General features: G+C 51.3%; 1 protein-coding gene across 1 annotated transcript in view; it reads left to right on the top strand.

Moving 5' to 3' along the window:
• LOC142823855 (uncharacterized) overlaps positions 1 to 15395 on the top strand; it is a 30787-nt gene extending 15392 nt beyond the window's left edge. The window contains exons 6-8 of the mRNA XM_089769819.1: positions 13070 to 13119; positions 14076 to 14107; positions 15076 to 15395. Coding sequence (XP_089625945.1) covers positions 13070 to 13119; positions 14076 to 14107; positions 15076 to 15150 — 157 coding nt within the window. The 3' untranslated portion in view covers positions 15151 to 15395. The remainder of the gene's footprint in view (positions 1 to 13069; positions 13120 to 14075; positions 14108 to 15075) is intronic.

Here is a 15395-nt window from a genome sequence, read left to right as displayed (position 1 = left end):
GCATGTGACACAGACATCCCTGCTCTGGGTCGGGCCTGGGGATAGCTCACTGCTAGGGTGGGGGAGGGTAGAAGTGTCTACACAGGGGACTTTGCAGATGTTTGGGGAGCTGTCACTCATCTTGTGGTTCCCGCTCTGCACTGCTGCTTGGTGCAACTGGACTGTGCGTGCAGAGGCGCTGAGCAGGACCGCTGCTCACGGCACCAACTCTCCTCTCCCTTCCTCTTCTGAGCAGCAGCCAGACACTCTCTAGCCCTGCAGCATCAGGCTCTGTCCATATCCCCAGCTAGGCTGGAGCTTGGGTCTCATTCTGTCCTGCCTGTCCTGGGATGAGGGCCAGCGGGAGAGAGGCAGGATCTAGCCCAGTGGAAATTGGGGGAGGGACACTGTGAGATTCATTAAATGCCCAGAGGGAAATGTCCCAGGTTGTGTCTCTGAAATAAAAAAAGAAGGAACTGTCTATTGTTGGACTGGTGCTAATGAAGCTAATTAGGGGGCTAATTAATTAGCACAGGTCCTACAACGGACAGGTACATTTACTTCTCCTTTTTCTGTTATAAATTCCAGGTCTTTGCTATTCCTCCCCAGCTCCTGTGCTGAATTGGGTGGTGCCCCCAAAAGCTCATGATACTCGATATATTTTTGTGAGTCTCACAGATGCCGTGGGGCCTATTTGTTGCTTTGAAAGGTCCAGACTCTCAGGGCTACCCCTCTGATCACCCTTTTAAAAGGGTTTTCTACTTTTAGATTTCACTTCCCTCCCTTTTTGCCAAGAGAAGGATGGAAAGGTGTTTCACATGAGGTTTTGTATGATCATTAAAAAAATAAAACGTGCTGCAAAATATTTTCAGGCTGGTGTGTTCTGGGCAGGGCTTATGAGAGATTGAGTCAAACTCTGCTTCTATGACCTTCGGTTGAACTCCCCCATACGCTCCTGTCCAGCTGCTCTGCAGAACTGACCTCGTCTGACCCTACTGGGGCAGCACTCGCCTCTCATGGACACGCCCCTCTGGCCAAGCACCTGGGCCTGAACCATCTTGTTTGAAACCCTCTTCGGCCAGTCATCCCTCTGGCCCAGTTATACACTGTCTGTGTGTGAATCAACAACCCCCTTCCAGGGTCACCTTTAACAGGGGCCCATCTCAGAGCCCTTTGCAGTGTCCCTAGTCTAGTCCCTGCTTTGACTCTGCTGACAATAGCTCTTTGCAGCTCCTTTTATAGGACTATCCGGGCCCCTGACGGGCTGTTTCCTCCCCAGCCCGTCTAGCCCACTTGGAGAACTACTCTATAGTCTCTCTGGCCAAGGTGTGGCAGGACCACAAGCCTGCTCCAGAGAGTCTCAGGGCTTGGTCCCACCGTGTCACACCATCGCAGAGGTGAAAGGTGCCCGGGACAATCTGTTTCTTCATCACTTACTCTGCAAAGTGGCTCTGCAAAACTGCTCTGCCTTGTGCTCTTGATGTCACTTGTCCCCTCTGCTTGCCTGGCTTCCCGCAGGTTCTTCCCCTCGGTGCACCAGGCTTTCTTTGTGTATGTGAGGAAGGATTCCGCTCTTATTGGGTACTTTCCTGGCTTAGACACCACCCTGGTGGAATGGGCTGGAGGAAGGATCTGAGCCCTGTACCCGGAGCTCTGCCTGACCCTGAGGACTCCCCTTCTGCTCTGTACAGTGATTACAAGCAGAATCCTTGTAACCACAACAAACCTGGGCCCAGGATCCCTGTGGGTCCTGCCCGTGTCCTGGCTCTGCTGCAGGGATGCTGTGGGCTGGGCACATGCTCTGGCAGTGGCCACATGCTTCACGCTCAGGGTGGACGGACCCTTCTTCCCAGTGTCAGCCCCCTACATATCCCATCAGAGTTATAATCCACCCCCAAGTCTAACCTGCAAGGCCGCTTGACCAGTGGCCTCTCCCTGCTCTGAGCCTCTGCCCAAGGTCCCCCTCGCTTGCCACAGCTGCTCTTAGCACCCAGCTCTGGCCTGCAGCGGCTCCAGCCCCAGCTCTACCTCTGGCCTCTCTAGGTCTGCTTGCTGCAGCTGTTCTCCAGCACCGAGCTGCTCCCTGGGCTGCTGCTCCGGCTTCTCCAGCTCTGACTGGTGCAGCTCTGCCCCCAGCTCAGCCCAGGCTCCTGCTCTCTCCTCAGCTCTGCTGCACTGTCCCCAGGGCAGCTCCAGCTCACAGGGTAGGATGGGACCCCCCTGGCCTCCTGACTCAGAGGTCACTTCTGGACGCTGCTTCTCAACTGCCTTGTGTCCTCCCCTCCACTCCTGGGGGTGACGCGAGAGGGAAGAGACCTGGTGCCCGTCTCTCAGCAGGGACAGGAGACTCCTCAGCAGCCCAGTGCAGGGGAAGAGTCAGCCAGGGCAGGACGGGCAGCAGTGTCTGGAGCTGGGTTACGAGGAAGGGACGGGTGAAGACAAAGCCGGTGGGGAAGCCAGGGCAGTCCCAGGGTAGAGACAAAAGGTTCAGGCTCCTCCAATATTCAGGGCTCCCTAGTCACCCCGTGACCTTTCACCCTGGCCCAGCTGTGAACGGGGCTGTCTCAGCCCCCAGGGAGTGAGATGGGACTGGGAGGGGCTTTTTCAGCAATAAGTCTATTCTCAAATAATCAAACCCGGCCCCTTTGTTTCTCAGTCTCTGAGCCCTAAATAGAGACGCTGTGGCCGGAGCACGGCAGGGGGGCGGTGCGGGGCAGGAAATGGGGAGCGATAACGAGTATCAGACCCAAGGAGACAGATCACGTCAGAGGGAGGCTGCAGCGTCTCTCCTAGGTCAACCCTGCAAACCCCAAAGAGAAGGGAGAGGGGCTGGAACATCCACCCTGGGGAGCAGACAGGCAGATCGGAGCAGAGAGACCTGAGATTCCCTTCGCTGAAGTCAGACAGGGCTGTGAGGGGCAGATAGAGCAGGGGGTGACATAAGATTGTCCCCTGCGGTTTCCATCAAAGATTGAAACTGCTGGGCTGATTCCATCCCACCATCGCCCGGATGCTCCTGTCTCTGTGCCTCCTGCTGCTCGGTGAGTACTGGAGGATCCTGGGCTAATTCGCATCTGGTTGGGAGGAAACAGAACTGAGAGCAACTCCTGGCCCAGACTGTCGGGAAATCCTCTTCAGTGGGGAGAAATGGGAAGCAGGGTAAACTCTGAGTGTGGGAGCTGCTGAGACAGATCTCCAGCTGGTGTGAATCAGTGTAGTGCAATTGGAGTCAATGCGGGTTTACACTAACTGAGGATCTGACCCTCTAGAGAGCTGAAAGGAAAGGCAGCCCCAGCTCAGCCGAGGTCTGTGTGCCAGGGATCTGCCCTGCCTCAGATCTAACGTCCTGCCTGGTTTGCTTCCTCAACACAGCAGGATTCAAGAATTTATTTCTCTTACAGGCAGTTTTTGTCCCTCAAGCGGGACCTCAGAAAGGGGAGATTTTATCTCCAGCACTGACCACACGTCCCCTTTCTGTTCCCAGCGCTGATTCCCAGTAGCCAGGAGATCTGCTCAGCTCCCGGTGAGTCCATCTGTCTGTCTGTCCATCTGTCCCCAAATTGCCCATGCCATTTACCCCTCCCTCTTCTCATGTCCAGCCACTGGCCCTCTGGGCCGCTCCCTCAGGTGCCACAGCAACGGCCTGGGAAAGCAGCCAGGGCTGTGTAGGATCCCAGCAGGTCTCATGGTCGACACCTCCTTGACCCATTGCTTCAGCCCTGCTCTGAGCTGGGGCCACTGGGCGACTGGTCAGAGAGTCACCTCCACAGCCTGTTCCACCTCCCCCTCCTCCCCCGAGCACTAGCCCTGGGAAGCAGAGAACACCCCGGCTCTGACCCCGAGGGATTTATGTTCCCACACTCTGGATCCAGCCCCTCCCAGGTGCAGGTCTCTGCACTGGAGCTCACCCCCCACAGGGACTCACCCTGCTCCTCTTTCCTAAATGCCAGCAGCACTGTGAATAGCCAGACTAGGCAGGCGGCGTTTGAGAAGCTACAGCCAGACAGGACCATTCTATAACCCAGGCTGTGGACACAGCTTCTTGGCTGTTGGCCAAATGCCACGAGGCAGCGACTGGCCTTTCTGTATGGGCTGTGGTGTTGGCCATGCCTAGAGAGCTCTCAATAGCCAGAGTCCAGCCTCACTGAAGGGCCACCTCGTTCCTGGCCATACTGCCCCAGCCAGGGCCCCTTGTTCTAGGAAGTGCATTGTGCCATGAAATAAAGTTTCTGATCACCAGGGAGAGCTCATCCCCCTGTCTGCCCCGCAGGGCTGGGATCAGAACCTCTCTCTGAGACGTGGTCCAGACTCCCTGCCATTTACCTCCTATCTCATCAACAGAGCTGGGTACCAGCAACGCTTCACTAGCAGCTCTGACTCCTTCCCCTTCCCAGGTGCTCTCCGTGCCCCCAACCTCAACCTGAATCAGACGTTGGCCCGTCTGGGGGACTCTGTGCTGTTCCGGTGCTCTGTGACCTCTCAGCTCCCAGCCACCCGCGTCGTCTTCTGCAAGGATGGGGAGGAGGTTTCATCCCAGAGGGTGGAGGCGAAGGCTATCTACAGCTATAACTATGTGGTGTCCAAGGATGGCTCTGGGAATTACACCTGTCGATACGAAATCAAGGACAGTGACAACCGGGTGAGCAGGTCTTGGCTCAGCCCTGCCAAGTACCTCAGAGTCACTGGTAAGGGATGTGCGTGTGTGTGTGTGTGTGTGTGTGTGTGTGTGTCTGTCTATCTGTCTGTGTTCCAGCTCTGCTCTGCCCAGCTTCAAAATTGGGCGTGGGGGTAAAGGGCAGGGTGAGGCAATAATTAAATAAGCAGCCTCTGAAAATGCAAATGCTGAAATGCATCAAAATCTGAAACCAAAAAATTCTCACAAAACAGATTTTACTAATCTTATCTCAGATGGCCCAACCCAGAGAGGAGGGGGATAGCAAGGCCATCCGTGGAGGAGAGGGTGGAGAAACCCCCCATGCAACCCCTGGAGCAGGGCGTAGGGCAGCCTCCTTCCCACTGCAGGCCCCACCTCTGCTCCACCCTTGTTCCACCCCCACCGCATCCCTTCCTGGCCCTGCTCTACCTCTTTGTCCCCACCCAGGGCAACACAAGGCTGGCGATACATGGGGATGGGCAGCAGCAGGGATCACTTTGCCCCCACTCCCGCCCCGTGCACTCACCCTGTGGCAGGTGCCCAAGCAGCCAGCTCCACTGTGCCGAGCCGCACTGCCCTCCCAGCCCACGGTGCCTCTCTTGCCTCTGCCACAGAGAAGCTGAGCGCTGTGTGTCAGGGTAGGGCAGCGGAGCGGGCAGAGAAGCCTGTGGAGGCTGTTGAGGGGTTTAGAATGCTGCCATAGGACCCCACAAAGCACAGGGCTTAGGGCATCTGCCGCGAACCATCCTGTGGATGGGAAGCTCTGCGGGAGGGGGACATCACAGAAAGGTCTCACTGGAAGAGACCACAAGACTCACATGGCATTCTCATGAATAAACAAGGGAAATACAATCCAGATGGGACTACAGTGCGGCGGGTGCATAACTGTCTGGAAAACCATTCTGAGAGAGAAGTTATCAATAGTTCACAGTCATGCTGGAAGGGAAGAACAAGTGGAAAAATCAACATTGTTTCTATAAAGGGAAATCTTGCCTTACTAATCTTCTACGGTATGTCTACACAGCAAAGTTAGTTCGAAATAACAGCCCTTACTTTGAAATAACTTTCCTAGCGTCTACACAACCAAATAAATTCAAAATTGCGGAGCGCTTATTTCAAATTCGGTAAACCTTATTCTATGAGGAATAACGCCAAATTCGAAATAGCTATTTCAAAATCAGTGCTGTGTAGATACTTATTTCGTAATAGGAGGCCTCCAGCCTTCCCAGGGTGCACTGGTGGCCACTGCAGCCTCAACCAAGAACATTCCTCTCCCCCACTTCCTCCGCAGAGTACTTAAAGGGGTAGACTCTGGCCACAGTGCCTGTTCCAGCCAGCTCCAAGCCTGCCAGCCCAGAGCCATCAGTCACTGCCCCAACCCAGTGGCCCCAAAACACGAGCCTTTTTTTTAAAAGGAACAAGGGATCTTTCGGAAAAGGCTTTATTTTCTGAAAGATCCCCATCTAGACTGGCACTTTTTTCCGGCAAAGCTCCGAGCCAGAAAAAAGCGGCAACCATTTTATGCAAATGAAGCGGGGGGGATTTAAATCCCCGCTTCATTTGCAATTGCGATGTGTCTAATTTGCATGCCTTTTACGGAAAAGGGATGCAGTCTAGACACAGCCATGGAGTTCTTTGAAGGGGTAAACAAACATGTGGACAAGGGGGAGTAGTGGATGTAGTATACTTTGATTTCCAGAAAGCCTTTAACAAGGTCCCTCACCATAGGTTCCTAAGAAAAGTAAGTTGTCGTGGGATAAGAGGGAAGATCCTCTTGTGGATTGATAGCTGGTTAAAACACAGGAAACAAAGACTAGGAATAAAAGGTAAGTTTTCAGAATGGAGAGTGGAAACCAGTGGTGTCCGCCAGGGGTCTGTATTGGGACCAATCCTACTCAACCTATTTCTAAATGACCTGGAGAAAGGGGTAAACAGCTGGCGAAATACTAAACTGCTCAAGATAAGTAAAGACAAAAGCAGACTGTGAAGAGCTTTTAAAAGATTTCACCAAACCGATTGGGCAACAAAATGGCAAATGAATTTTAATGTGGATAAATTTAAAGTAATGCACATTGGAAAAATAATCCTGACTACACATAAAATATGATGAGGACTAATTTGGTAACAACTACTCAAGAGAGACAGTCTTGGAGTTACTGTGGATAGTTCTTTGAAAACATCCACTCAATGTGCAACGTCAGTAAAAAAAGGAAACAGAATGTTAAGAATCATTTAAAAAGGGATAGAGAATAAGACAGAGAATGTCTTATTGCCTCTACATAAATCCATGGCACACCCACATCTTGAATACTGCATACAGATGAGGTTGCTTTATCTCAAAAGAGATATATTGGCATTGAAAAGATTCAGAAAAAAGCAAGAAAAATGATGAGAAGTTTGGAATGGGTGCCATATGAAGAGAGATTAAAAAGACTTGAACTTTTCAGCTTAGAAAAGAGGCGAATAAGTGGGGATATGATAGAGGTCTATAAAATCATGAAAAATGGTGGAAAAAGTGAATAAAGAAAAGTTATTTACTTGTTCCCATAACAATAAATACGGGTTACCAAATGAAATAAATAAGTAGCAGGTTTAAAACAAAGAAATGGAATTTTTTTTCATGCAATGTACAGTAAATTGAGGGAACTCCTTGCGAGAGGATGTTGTGAAGGCCAGGACTTTAAGAGGCTTCAAAAAAGAATTAGATAAAATTCATGGAGGTTAGGTCTATCAACGGCTATTAGCCAGGATAGGTAGGAATGGTGTCCCTAGCCCCTGTTTTCCGCCCTGGTCAGGCTTTATAAACCTTTGATCAATGCTGTTTTTCTCCTCTGGACTCTCTCCAGTTTCTCCACCACTCTCCTAGAGTGTCACACCCAGAATTGGCCCCTATTCTGCACCCAAGGCCTCATCAGTGCTGAGCAGAGCAGAACAGCGACCTCCCGTGTCTTACACACACTCATGTTGCTGAATAAGATCCAGTTTGTGATCCATCCTGAGCCCAGGGCCCTTCCAGCAGCCCTGCCCCCAGCCAGTGGCTGCCCATGGTCAGTTGTGCTGGGGCCGTGTGTGGGCCTGGACCGGGCCAGGCCCTGCTCTGATCCCTTGTGTTTGTTGCCTAGGCGATGACTCCAGCAGCAGCACTGACAAGAGTTCATCCTGCCAGATGATGCTTTAGAAGCGTTTCTGTGCTCTGGGGTCTCTATTTTGGGAAAAGTGGGTCCTGGGCTGGGCAAGCCCCCAGTCTGAATGCGATCGCCATGGTGATGTCTCTTGTATATTTATTGCCTAGGTGATGGAACCAGCCACAGTGGCGGTGTCGGGGTTTCCCCACCACCAGGTAAATGCTTCTGAAGAGTTTCTGTGTCCTGGGGTGGGAAGCCCCAGTCTGAGTGTGATCCCCCTGAGGATGGATGTAGGGAAACACACACGGGGATGGGTTTCATTAAAGGGTTTCATTTTGAAGCAACAGCATTTTCTGATGGAAAACTCTTCTGCTGGGTGTTTTCCTACAAGCTCCACACACATCTCTGCAGCCTTCCAGATCGCTGGCCCTGGCTCAGGAAAGCTCTCGTGCCTCGTCTCCAGTCAAACACTATGCAGGGCAGCACTGATGTATGTGCTTCACTCTGAGCGCCTGCTGCATTCCCTTCTTGTCACTAAAGTTATTGTGTAAAGTTCAGTTTGCTCCTGGTGGACGCGCTGAATCGTGATGTTTTCCTGAGGCAGGGCAATTCCCACAGGGATGTTTCTGTGAGCTCGCCGTTACAGCTGGGGAAATCCAGGTTCATTGCTACCGAAGATAGGGAACAAAACTATTTCATTCGAAACTTGTGATGGGAAATTTCAGTGTTTTGAAAAAAAAATCATGAAAACCAACAAACGTAAAAAAAAAGTCCCTTGGCCTCATTTCTACTTGACAGTTTGCTTGGGGATGAGGAGGGAGCCAACAAATTGTCAGATACAGAGCATTTTTCTTTAGTTATTTCCAAAGCAAATGGATTTTTTCCTTTCATTTCTGGATTTTGAAAAACAAAATGAAACAAAAGTTTCAAAGCAAAGCAAAACCAAACGGCGCCTTGCATGTCAACTTTATTTTTGTGGGGAAACTAAGAAAGTTCTTGCATGTGAATGTTTTGGGGGGAAGATTTTGATTTCAGTTAAACTCTGTTTGGATTTCAAATAAAAAGACTGACAAAAAAACCCTCAAAAGAACAAACTGTGGGAAAGAAAAGCCAGTAAAGTTGCCCTGCAGCGAGACAGAAGAGAGTTCGGGGGTTTGTTCATGAGCACACCAGGGGTCATTTCCCACAGGACTCAGCCGGGAGACACTTGCTTGTGGCCACTTGGGGGGGCCATTCACAGTGATGTTCTTTCCTAGGGCTGAATCTAACGCTCCTGTTGGGAATTACAGTCCCTGCTGTCCTGGTACTGGCTGTGGCGCTTTATCTGCTGGGAAGGAAAGGTGGGTATGAAAGTGAGGCCGAGCCATGTTAGCAAATGTACAGACAGACGTGGCAGAGACATCCCTTAAATCCCCTGCCCCCAGTGTGCCTGGGATGGGGGGAGAGAGATGCTCAAAGACCCAGTGAAATTATGATTTGGGGAGGCTGCCTGGGGACAAAGATCAAAGAGATGGTGATAGGATTATTTTTGAGATTAGCACCTTGTAAATCTCAGCCAGGAATCAGAGTCCACTGATGGGATTCCCAACAAGTCACTAGGGTGGGGTCTTTGTATTGGCCTGGGGGATTTGACCTTTGGGGGCATTTTCAGGGTTTTCTCTCCAAACATGAGGATTATGAACTTAATTCTTTTTTTTTTTTTTATGAAAGTTAAATTCTCACTGAACACCTGACTCTTAGGCCTGGGCTTTATGTAGGACATGAAATGCCATGAAACTGACTCTACAGTCATTAGACGTGGCCATACCAGACCCGGGACAGTCGGGGGGCTGGTAGAGAAGAGCACTGGGCTGGGCCATGGGGAGGGGGCTCTGTGTCAATGTGATGAGGAATTGGGGCCGTGTCGCTCAGTTTCTCTCTCTCTCTTTCTCTCTCTCCCCCCCATGAGGAAACGTGTCCCCATCTCTGATCACTGTCTCACTGCTTCCAGTTCTGTCTCTGCGAAGGAATCAGAGGTATCCAGTTCTATGATTCTTTGATAAGGGGATGGGTTGATGAGATAATATGATCTTGGTAATTAATTGACCATTCATTTTCAGTGGGAAATAGGTCAATGGAGGGATGATAGGAGTTACTATAGAGAATTTCTGGGTGTCTGGCTAGTGAGTCTTGCCCACATGCTCAGGGTTTAGCTGATTGCCATATTTGGGGTTGGGAAGAAATTTTCCTCCAGGGCAGATTGGCGGAGGTTTTTTGCCTTCCTCTGTAGTATGGGGCGCAGATTGCAGCTGGAGGATTCTCTGCATCTTGGGACCTTCAAAGTATTTCAAGGCTTCAATATCAGAGATATAGGTGAGAGGATTGTTCTGAGAGGGGTGGGTGAGATTCTGTGGCCTGCACTGTGCAGGGGGTCAGACTAGATGATCATAATGGTACCTTCTGACCTTAAAGTCTATGAGTCTATGAGTAAGAGAAGATTGTTCCCTCTCCCCTCTGGTTTCCTCTCTGTGTCTGGTCTCTCTGTCTCAAACAAGGGCCAGCAGCCGCCCTAGAGTCCAAGCAGCTCTCAGCTCTCCTGCAGTGAAGTCTGCGTGCTCTGGGGGAGTTTTGGAAAAGCCCAGGGCAGGATGAACTCCCTGGCTGGGATGGATTCGGGAGGTTATGAGGAGATGCTTTAAGGAAGGGGTTTGCCAAAGCAGCGTGTTCCCGTCCCGTTCACCAGCACCAGAGGGAGCATGTTTGAAAACCAGCCCCGGGTGTGTGACAGAAGGAACGTGACCCCGTTTTACACTCGGGGTGTTGGGGCTGTTTGGTGGCACCGACCAAGCCAGCCAGTTCCCTAGAACAGGGTCTGTTCTTCTGGGGCAGGGCTGGGGGAGGCCAAGCCTGGCTGGGAACCAAGAGGCTCCAGCCCCTCCGGCATTAGCTCCACCTGTCAGAGGTGGAAATGGGTGACAGGGGAGGGGTCACTTGAGGATTCCCTGTTCGGTTCACTCCCTCTGCGGCATCTGGCATTGGCCACTGTCGGCCGACAGGACACTGGGCTGGATGGGCCTTTGGTCTGACTCAGTCTGGCCGTTCTCGTGAGCTCCCATTCAGGGAGGCCAGCCTGGGCCCCTCCCCTTCTGCCCAAGGACACACCCCTCCTCTTGTGCCCCCTTCACTTCTGCAGGAGCCATGAGGCCTTCAGCATGGCCAGAGGAGCCCGCCCCATCTGCCCTGAATCCAGGCCCACTGGCTGGCCCAGGCTGCCAGCTGACCCACCCCAGACAACCAGGGCTGCCAGCCAGCTGGCCCTCCCAACCCCAACCCTAGCCGGGTTATGGGGAGGGGCTGAGCATGGGAGGGGCTACCGGGGGAGAGTAGGATGTGGGTGGGGCCACGTCTCAATGTTTGGGGAGGCCTAGCAATGCACGTGCAGCTGGCCTAATGCCAGGCAAGGCGCAGCCACACCTGTACCTGCCCCCAGCTCATAGCAGGGATGAATTCGGTGCAGGTCTGCGTAAGGCAGTGATGCTGCCCCCATCCCCCAAACCTGCTGGGGAGAGCCAGGCAGCAGAGACGCCATAAGAACATAAGAACGGCCGTACCGGGTCAGACCAAAGGTCCATCTAGCCTAGTAGCCTGTCTGCCGACAGTGGCCAACACCAGGTGCCCCAGAGAGGGTGGACCGAATAGAATGATCAAGCGATTTGTCTCCTGCCATCCCTCTCTAGCCTCTGACAAACAGAGGCCAAGGACACCATTTTATCCCCTGGCTAATAGCCTTTTATGGACCTAACCTCCATGAAATTATCTAACTTCTTTTTAAACTCTGTTATAGTCCTAGCCTTCACAGCCTCCTCTGGCAAGGAGTTCCACAGGTTGACTACACGCGGTGTGAAGAAGAACTTTCTTTTATTAGTTTTAAACTTGCTACCCATTCATTTCATTTGGTGTCCTCTAGTCCTTCTATTTAGGGAACTAATAAATAACTTTTCTTTATCAGCCCTCTCCACACCACTCATGATTTTATAGACCTCTATCATATCCCCCCTCAGTCTCCTCTTTTCTAAACCATGGGCATTCAGAGCCGCTGTACATGTGAATAACACAGGGGACAGAGTGGAATTTCAAAGTGCTCCTGGCTCACAGTCTGCCCCTCCCACTCACGCACATAAACCCTGCACGGACCCTGCAGAGAGTCTCTGCGAGTCGCTCCCCATGGCTCTGCAGCAGGACCGGCCACTCGGGGATTCCCTTGAAAAATGCTGCCTTCCCTTGTGCAGCCCAGTGGCCTTGCCGGAGCCCTTCTGGGGACCAACGGGGCTGATTCGCTCATTGTGATCCTTCATTGTGAGCCCTGTAGAAGGGGCAGGGAGAGCCAAATGCAAAACCAGGCAGCCCTTGAGGTGACCAACTGGGCACAGAGAGGAACAGGTTCATGGGGAGACTAGAACAGTTTCCAGGATGTCAGTATCTGGCCCAACCTGGAATTCCAGTGCAGCGACTTTGCCAATAAACCTGATGGGGAAGAGGCAGGTATTAAACACAGACCCTCAGTGCTTGGAGCCCCCACTCCAACTCCCAGCTGTGTGTGATCCCTGACTGCCTCCTGAGCCCCCCTCCGCCCCCACTTGAAGAGCTCTGACTGTAGCTGCCTCTCCCCAAACATTCCTTCCTTCCCTGCTCCTCCCATAAGACCAGGCTCTACCCCTAAACAGCCCCACCCTCCGCTCCTGGGACATGGGAGCGGATTGGCAGACTGGGATGGAAAGGGGGCTCTGAAGCTTTATTTCCACACTATGCAAAGACATTAAAGTTGAGCCTTAAGGATAAACATTCCACCTGGGACAAAGTTTTATTTGGGTGAAAAAAATTCCAATAAAAAAGTCCAAATTATACAGATAAAGATGGGGGAGACAGGGGGGAGGAGGGAAGATGACAAAAAAATCAAAGAGAAAACTAAATTGTCCATTCATAAGGAAGCAGTTTGGCCAGACATTTGACTTTGCCAAAAATATCGTTCATGAAAAAAAATCCTGTTGAAACTTGCCACCTTGTTTACACTTTGCAAAAGCTTCACCTTCCATCCTGAGAGGTCAGGGATTTATCGGGTCCCTCCAGTCATAGCTCACTGCTGACCTCGTGGTGGTTTGGACAGTTGATTTCTTGGCCATGTTGCAGAAGCAGAGCACAAAGATCAAGTCTCACCCCTGAGAGGGAAACTTACTCGCAGCTGGATCTCTGCAAACAGATGCAATACCACCAAAGTGACACACTGAGAGCAGGTGGCATCTCTGATTCCCCCTGTCTTTACTTCTCCCCACAGGGAAGGAGCCCAGCGTGACACCAGCAACGCTCCTGAAGATCAGATACAATGTAAGAGCTTTTGTAGAGCACTAGGTTTGCTGGGGTCACCTGCCCATGATGGAGAAATGTGGGGCCGGGAGTAAATGTCTTAACAGAGGGGATGGCCAGATCCCAGATCAGTGTGTCTGATCGAAAGTTACAATAAGAAGCTGCCTGTGATCAAAGTGAATAAAGATAAAGAGTCTCGGGGTCCCAGGGCTGGTGCATCTGAGTCCCGGAGGTTCCTTTTTCCAACCCTTTGCCTGTGATCTGCAGCCCTGCATTGCCAAGGCTTATGGGATTGAGTGAAATGTTGCCCCTTACCTTCACACATGCAAAGGCACATCCCAGGGAAAGTTCCCACAGGAAAGTGTCCCACTTCCGTCATTGGGAGCTGGGGGCAAGAGTGTCTCATGGGAGCTGTAGTTCTGGTGCCTGATGCTTCTAGTCCCCTCTTTGAGCTGGGCTCTCTGGCTCTCCCATCATGCATCACTGTCTCCCCTCTTGGTGGCAGGAAGTAGCACATCATGGGCATCTCCAGGATGCAGTGCATCATAGCAGATGAAGTGAAGCCAGCCCAGGCATGAGGCATGAGGCAACGAAACAACAGGTCCTGTGCAGCACCAGGCTCTTATTTAAATCAGAATATTTCTGTTTGGGTCCAAAATATTTCAGGTTCTAGGCACTCACTTTTTGAACAAAATGTTGGCATTTTCTGCAAAGGCAACTCTGTGACAAACTAGCTCTGTTAAAATCCCAGACACACAGTCCCACTGACCATCTTCATCAATCGTTTGAAATCCTTCTGCCTCTGGATCACCTAGTGACCCTGATCGAGACCAGGCTGCATGGTGCTCAGCGGCTGCTCACAGGGAGCCCTGCGCTGGCTGGGGGAGAGTTAGAGACATGGGGTTATAATTCATGCTCAAGGTTTTTAAGGGCACTTACACCCCAGTGAAAATGTGTAACTGTCGCTCTCTCCCCAGATGCCTCTGTGAATTTGTCAGGAAGCACCATGGTGAGTCGCACTTTTACTAAGGACAAAGTGAGGTGAGAGCGGAGAGCAACTGGTTTGCCTGTTCCAGCTTGGCAGGGACCCACGCGCTTGGAATGTGGATTTCCTGCCGACTATCTCATGTAGCTATTCTACAGCTGCATTGTACCTCCAATGGCCAGAGATGGGGCACAGGATGAGTCAGGCTCTGACTTACAACAGAGAATTTGTTGCCAGGTGTCTGGCTGGTGGGGCTTGCCCTCATACTCAGCATCTAACTCATCAGTATATTTGTGACCAGAAGGAATTTTTCCCTACATCAGATTGGCAGGGAACTAGTAACTCAGCCAGATGTTAGAGGTGAGGTATCAGTACACACTCAGGATATGTCTACACTAGCGCCCTAGTTTGAACTAGGGACGCTAATATGGGCATTCGAAGTTGTAAATGAAGCCTGGGATTTAAATATTCTGGGCTTTATTTGCATCTTCCCGTCCAGGCACCATTTTTAAATCCCCTTAGTCTGAACTAACTGTTGAATGAGGTGTAACAGTTAATTCGAACTAAGGACTAATTCAGTTAATTCGAATTAACTTTTGACTGACGCGTGTAGCCGCGGGCAATTAGTTCAGACTAAGTGGATTTAAAAATGGCACCCAGATGGGAAAATGCAAATAAAGCCCGGAATATTTATATCCCAAGCTTCATTTGCAACTTCGAATGCCTACATTAGCCTCCCTAGTTCGAACTAGAGAGCTAGTGTAGACATACCCTGAGTGTGTACTGATACCACCATGGTCATGTAGTCTGACCTCCTTCACATCGGAGACCACAGAACCTCCCCCACGCAGACCTCCAACATCCAGCCGAGTTACTAGTGACATCATGTTACAGATGCCCCTGATGCAGGGCTGTCAGAGGGGCATCTTCTGGCATCATTTCTCTGACCAAAGGCTGGCTGAGCAGAACAGTAACATTTTGGTGTTTTACAGAAGCATCCACGGTCCCAGAGAGAAGAGACTCCGACTTACGCAACCATCGCGCTGCAGAAGGACAGTCGTCGTTGATACTGCAGTCGCTGAAACGCAGGGCTGGTCAGTGCGCAGCCACATCTCAGAACCTCCCCAAATCAGAGGCAATAGTGGGGGCTGTGCAGCCAGGAAGTGGGGGATCTTCTCTGGGACCACAGCAGCACAATGCCCAGCGCCCTAAGTGCTGAAGGACACTGGAATAGGCTTCAGGCAAATGCTGCCTGTTTGCCTTTTTTTTTAACCAAAAAAAAAGTTTCTTCTGAATAAAATTGGGAAAATCC

Source organism: Pelodiscus sinensis, chromosome 18 (assembly GCF_052426305.1).
Source record: "Pelodiscus sinensis isolate ZL-2025 chromosome 18, ASM5242630v1, whole genome shotgun sequence".
NCBI classification, from domain to species: domain Eukaryota; kingdom Metazoa; phylum Chordata; order Testudines; family Trionychidae; genus Pelodiscus; species Pelodiscus sinensis.
Note: the sequence above shows the minus strand (reverse complement) of the source record. Positions and strands in the feature narration are given on the sequence as shown.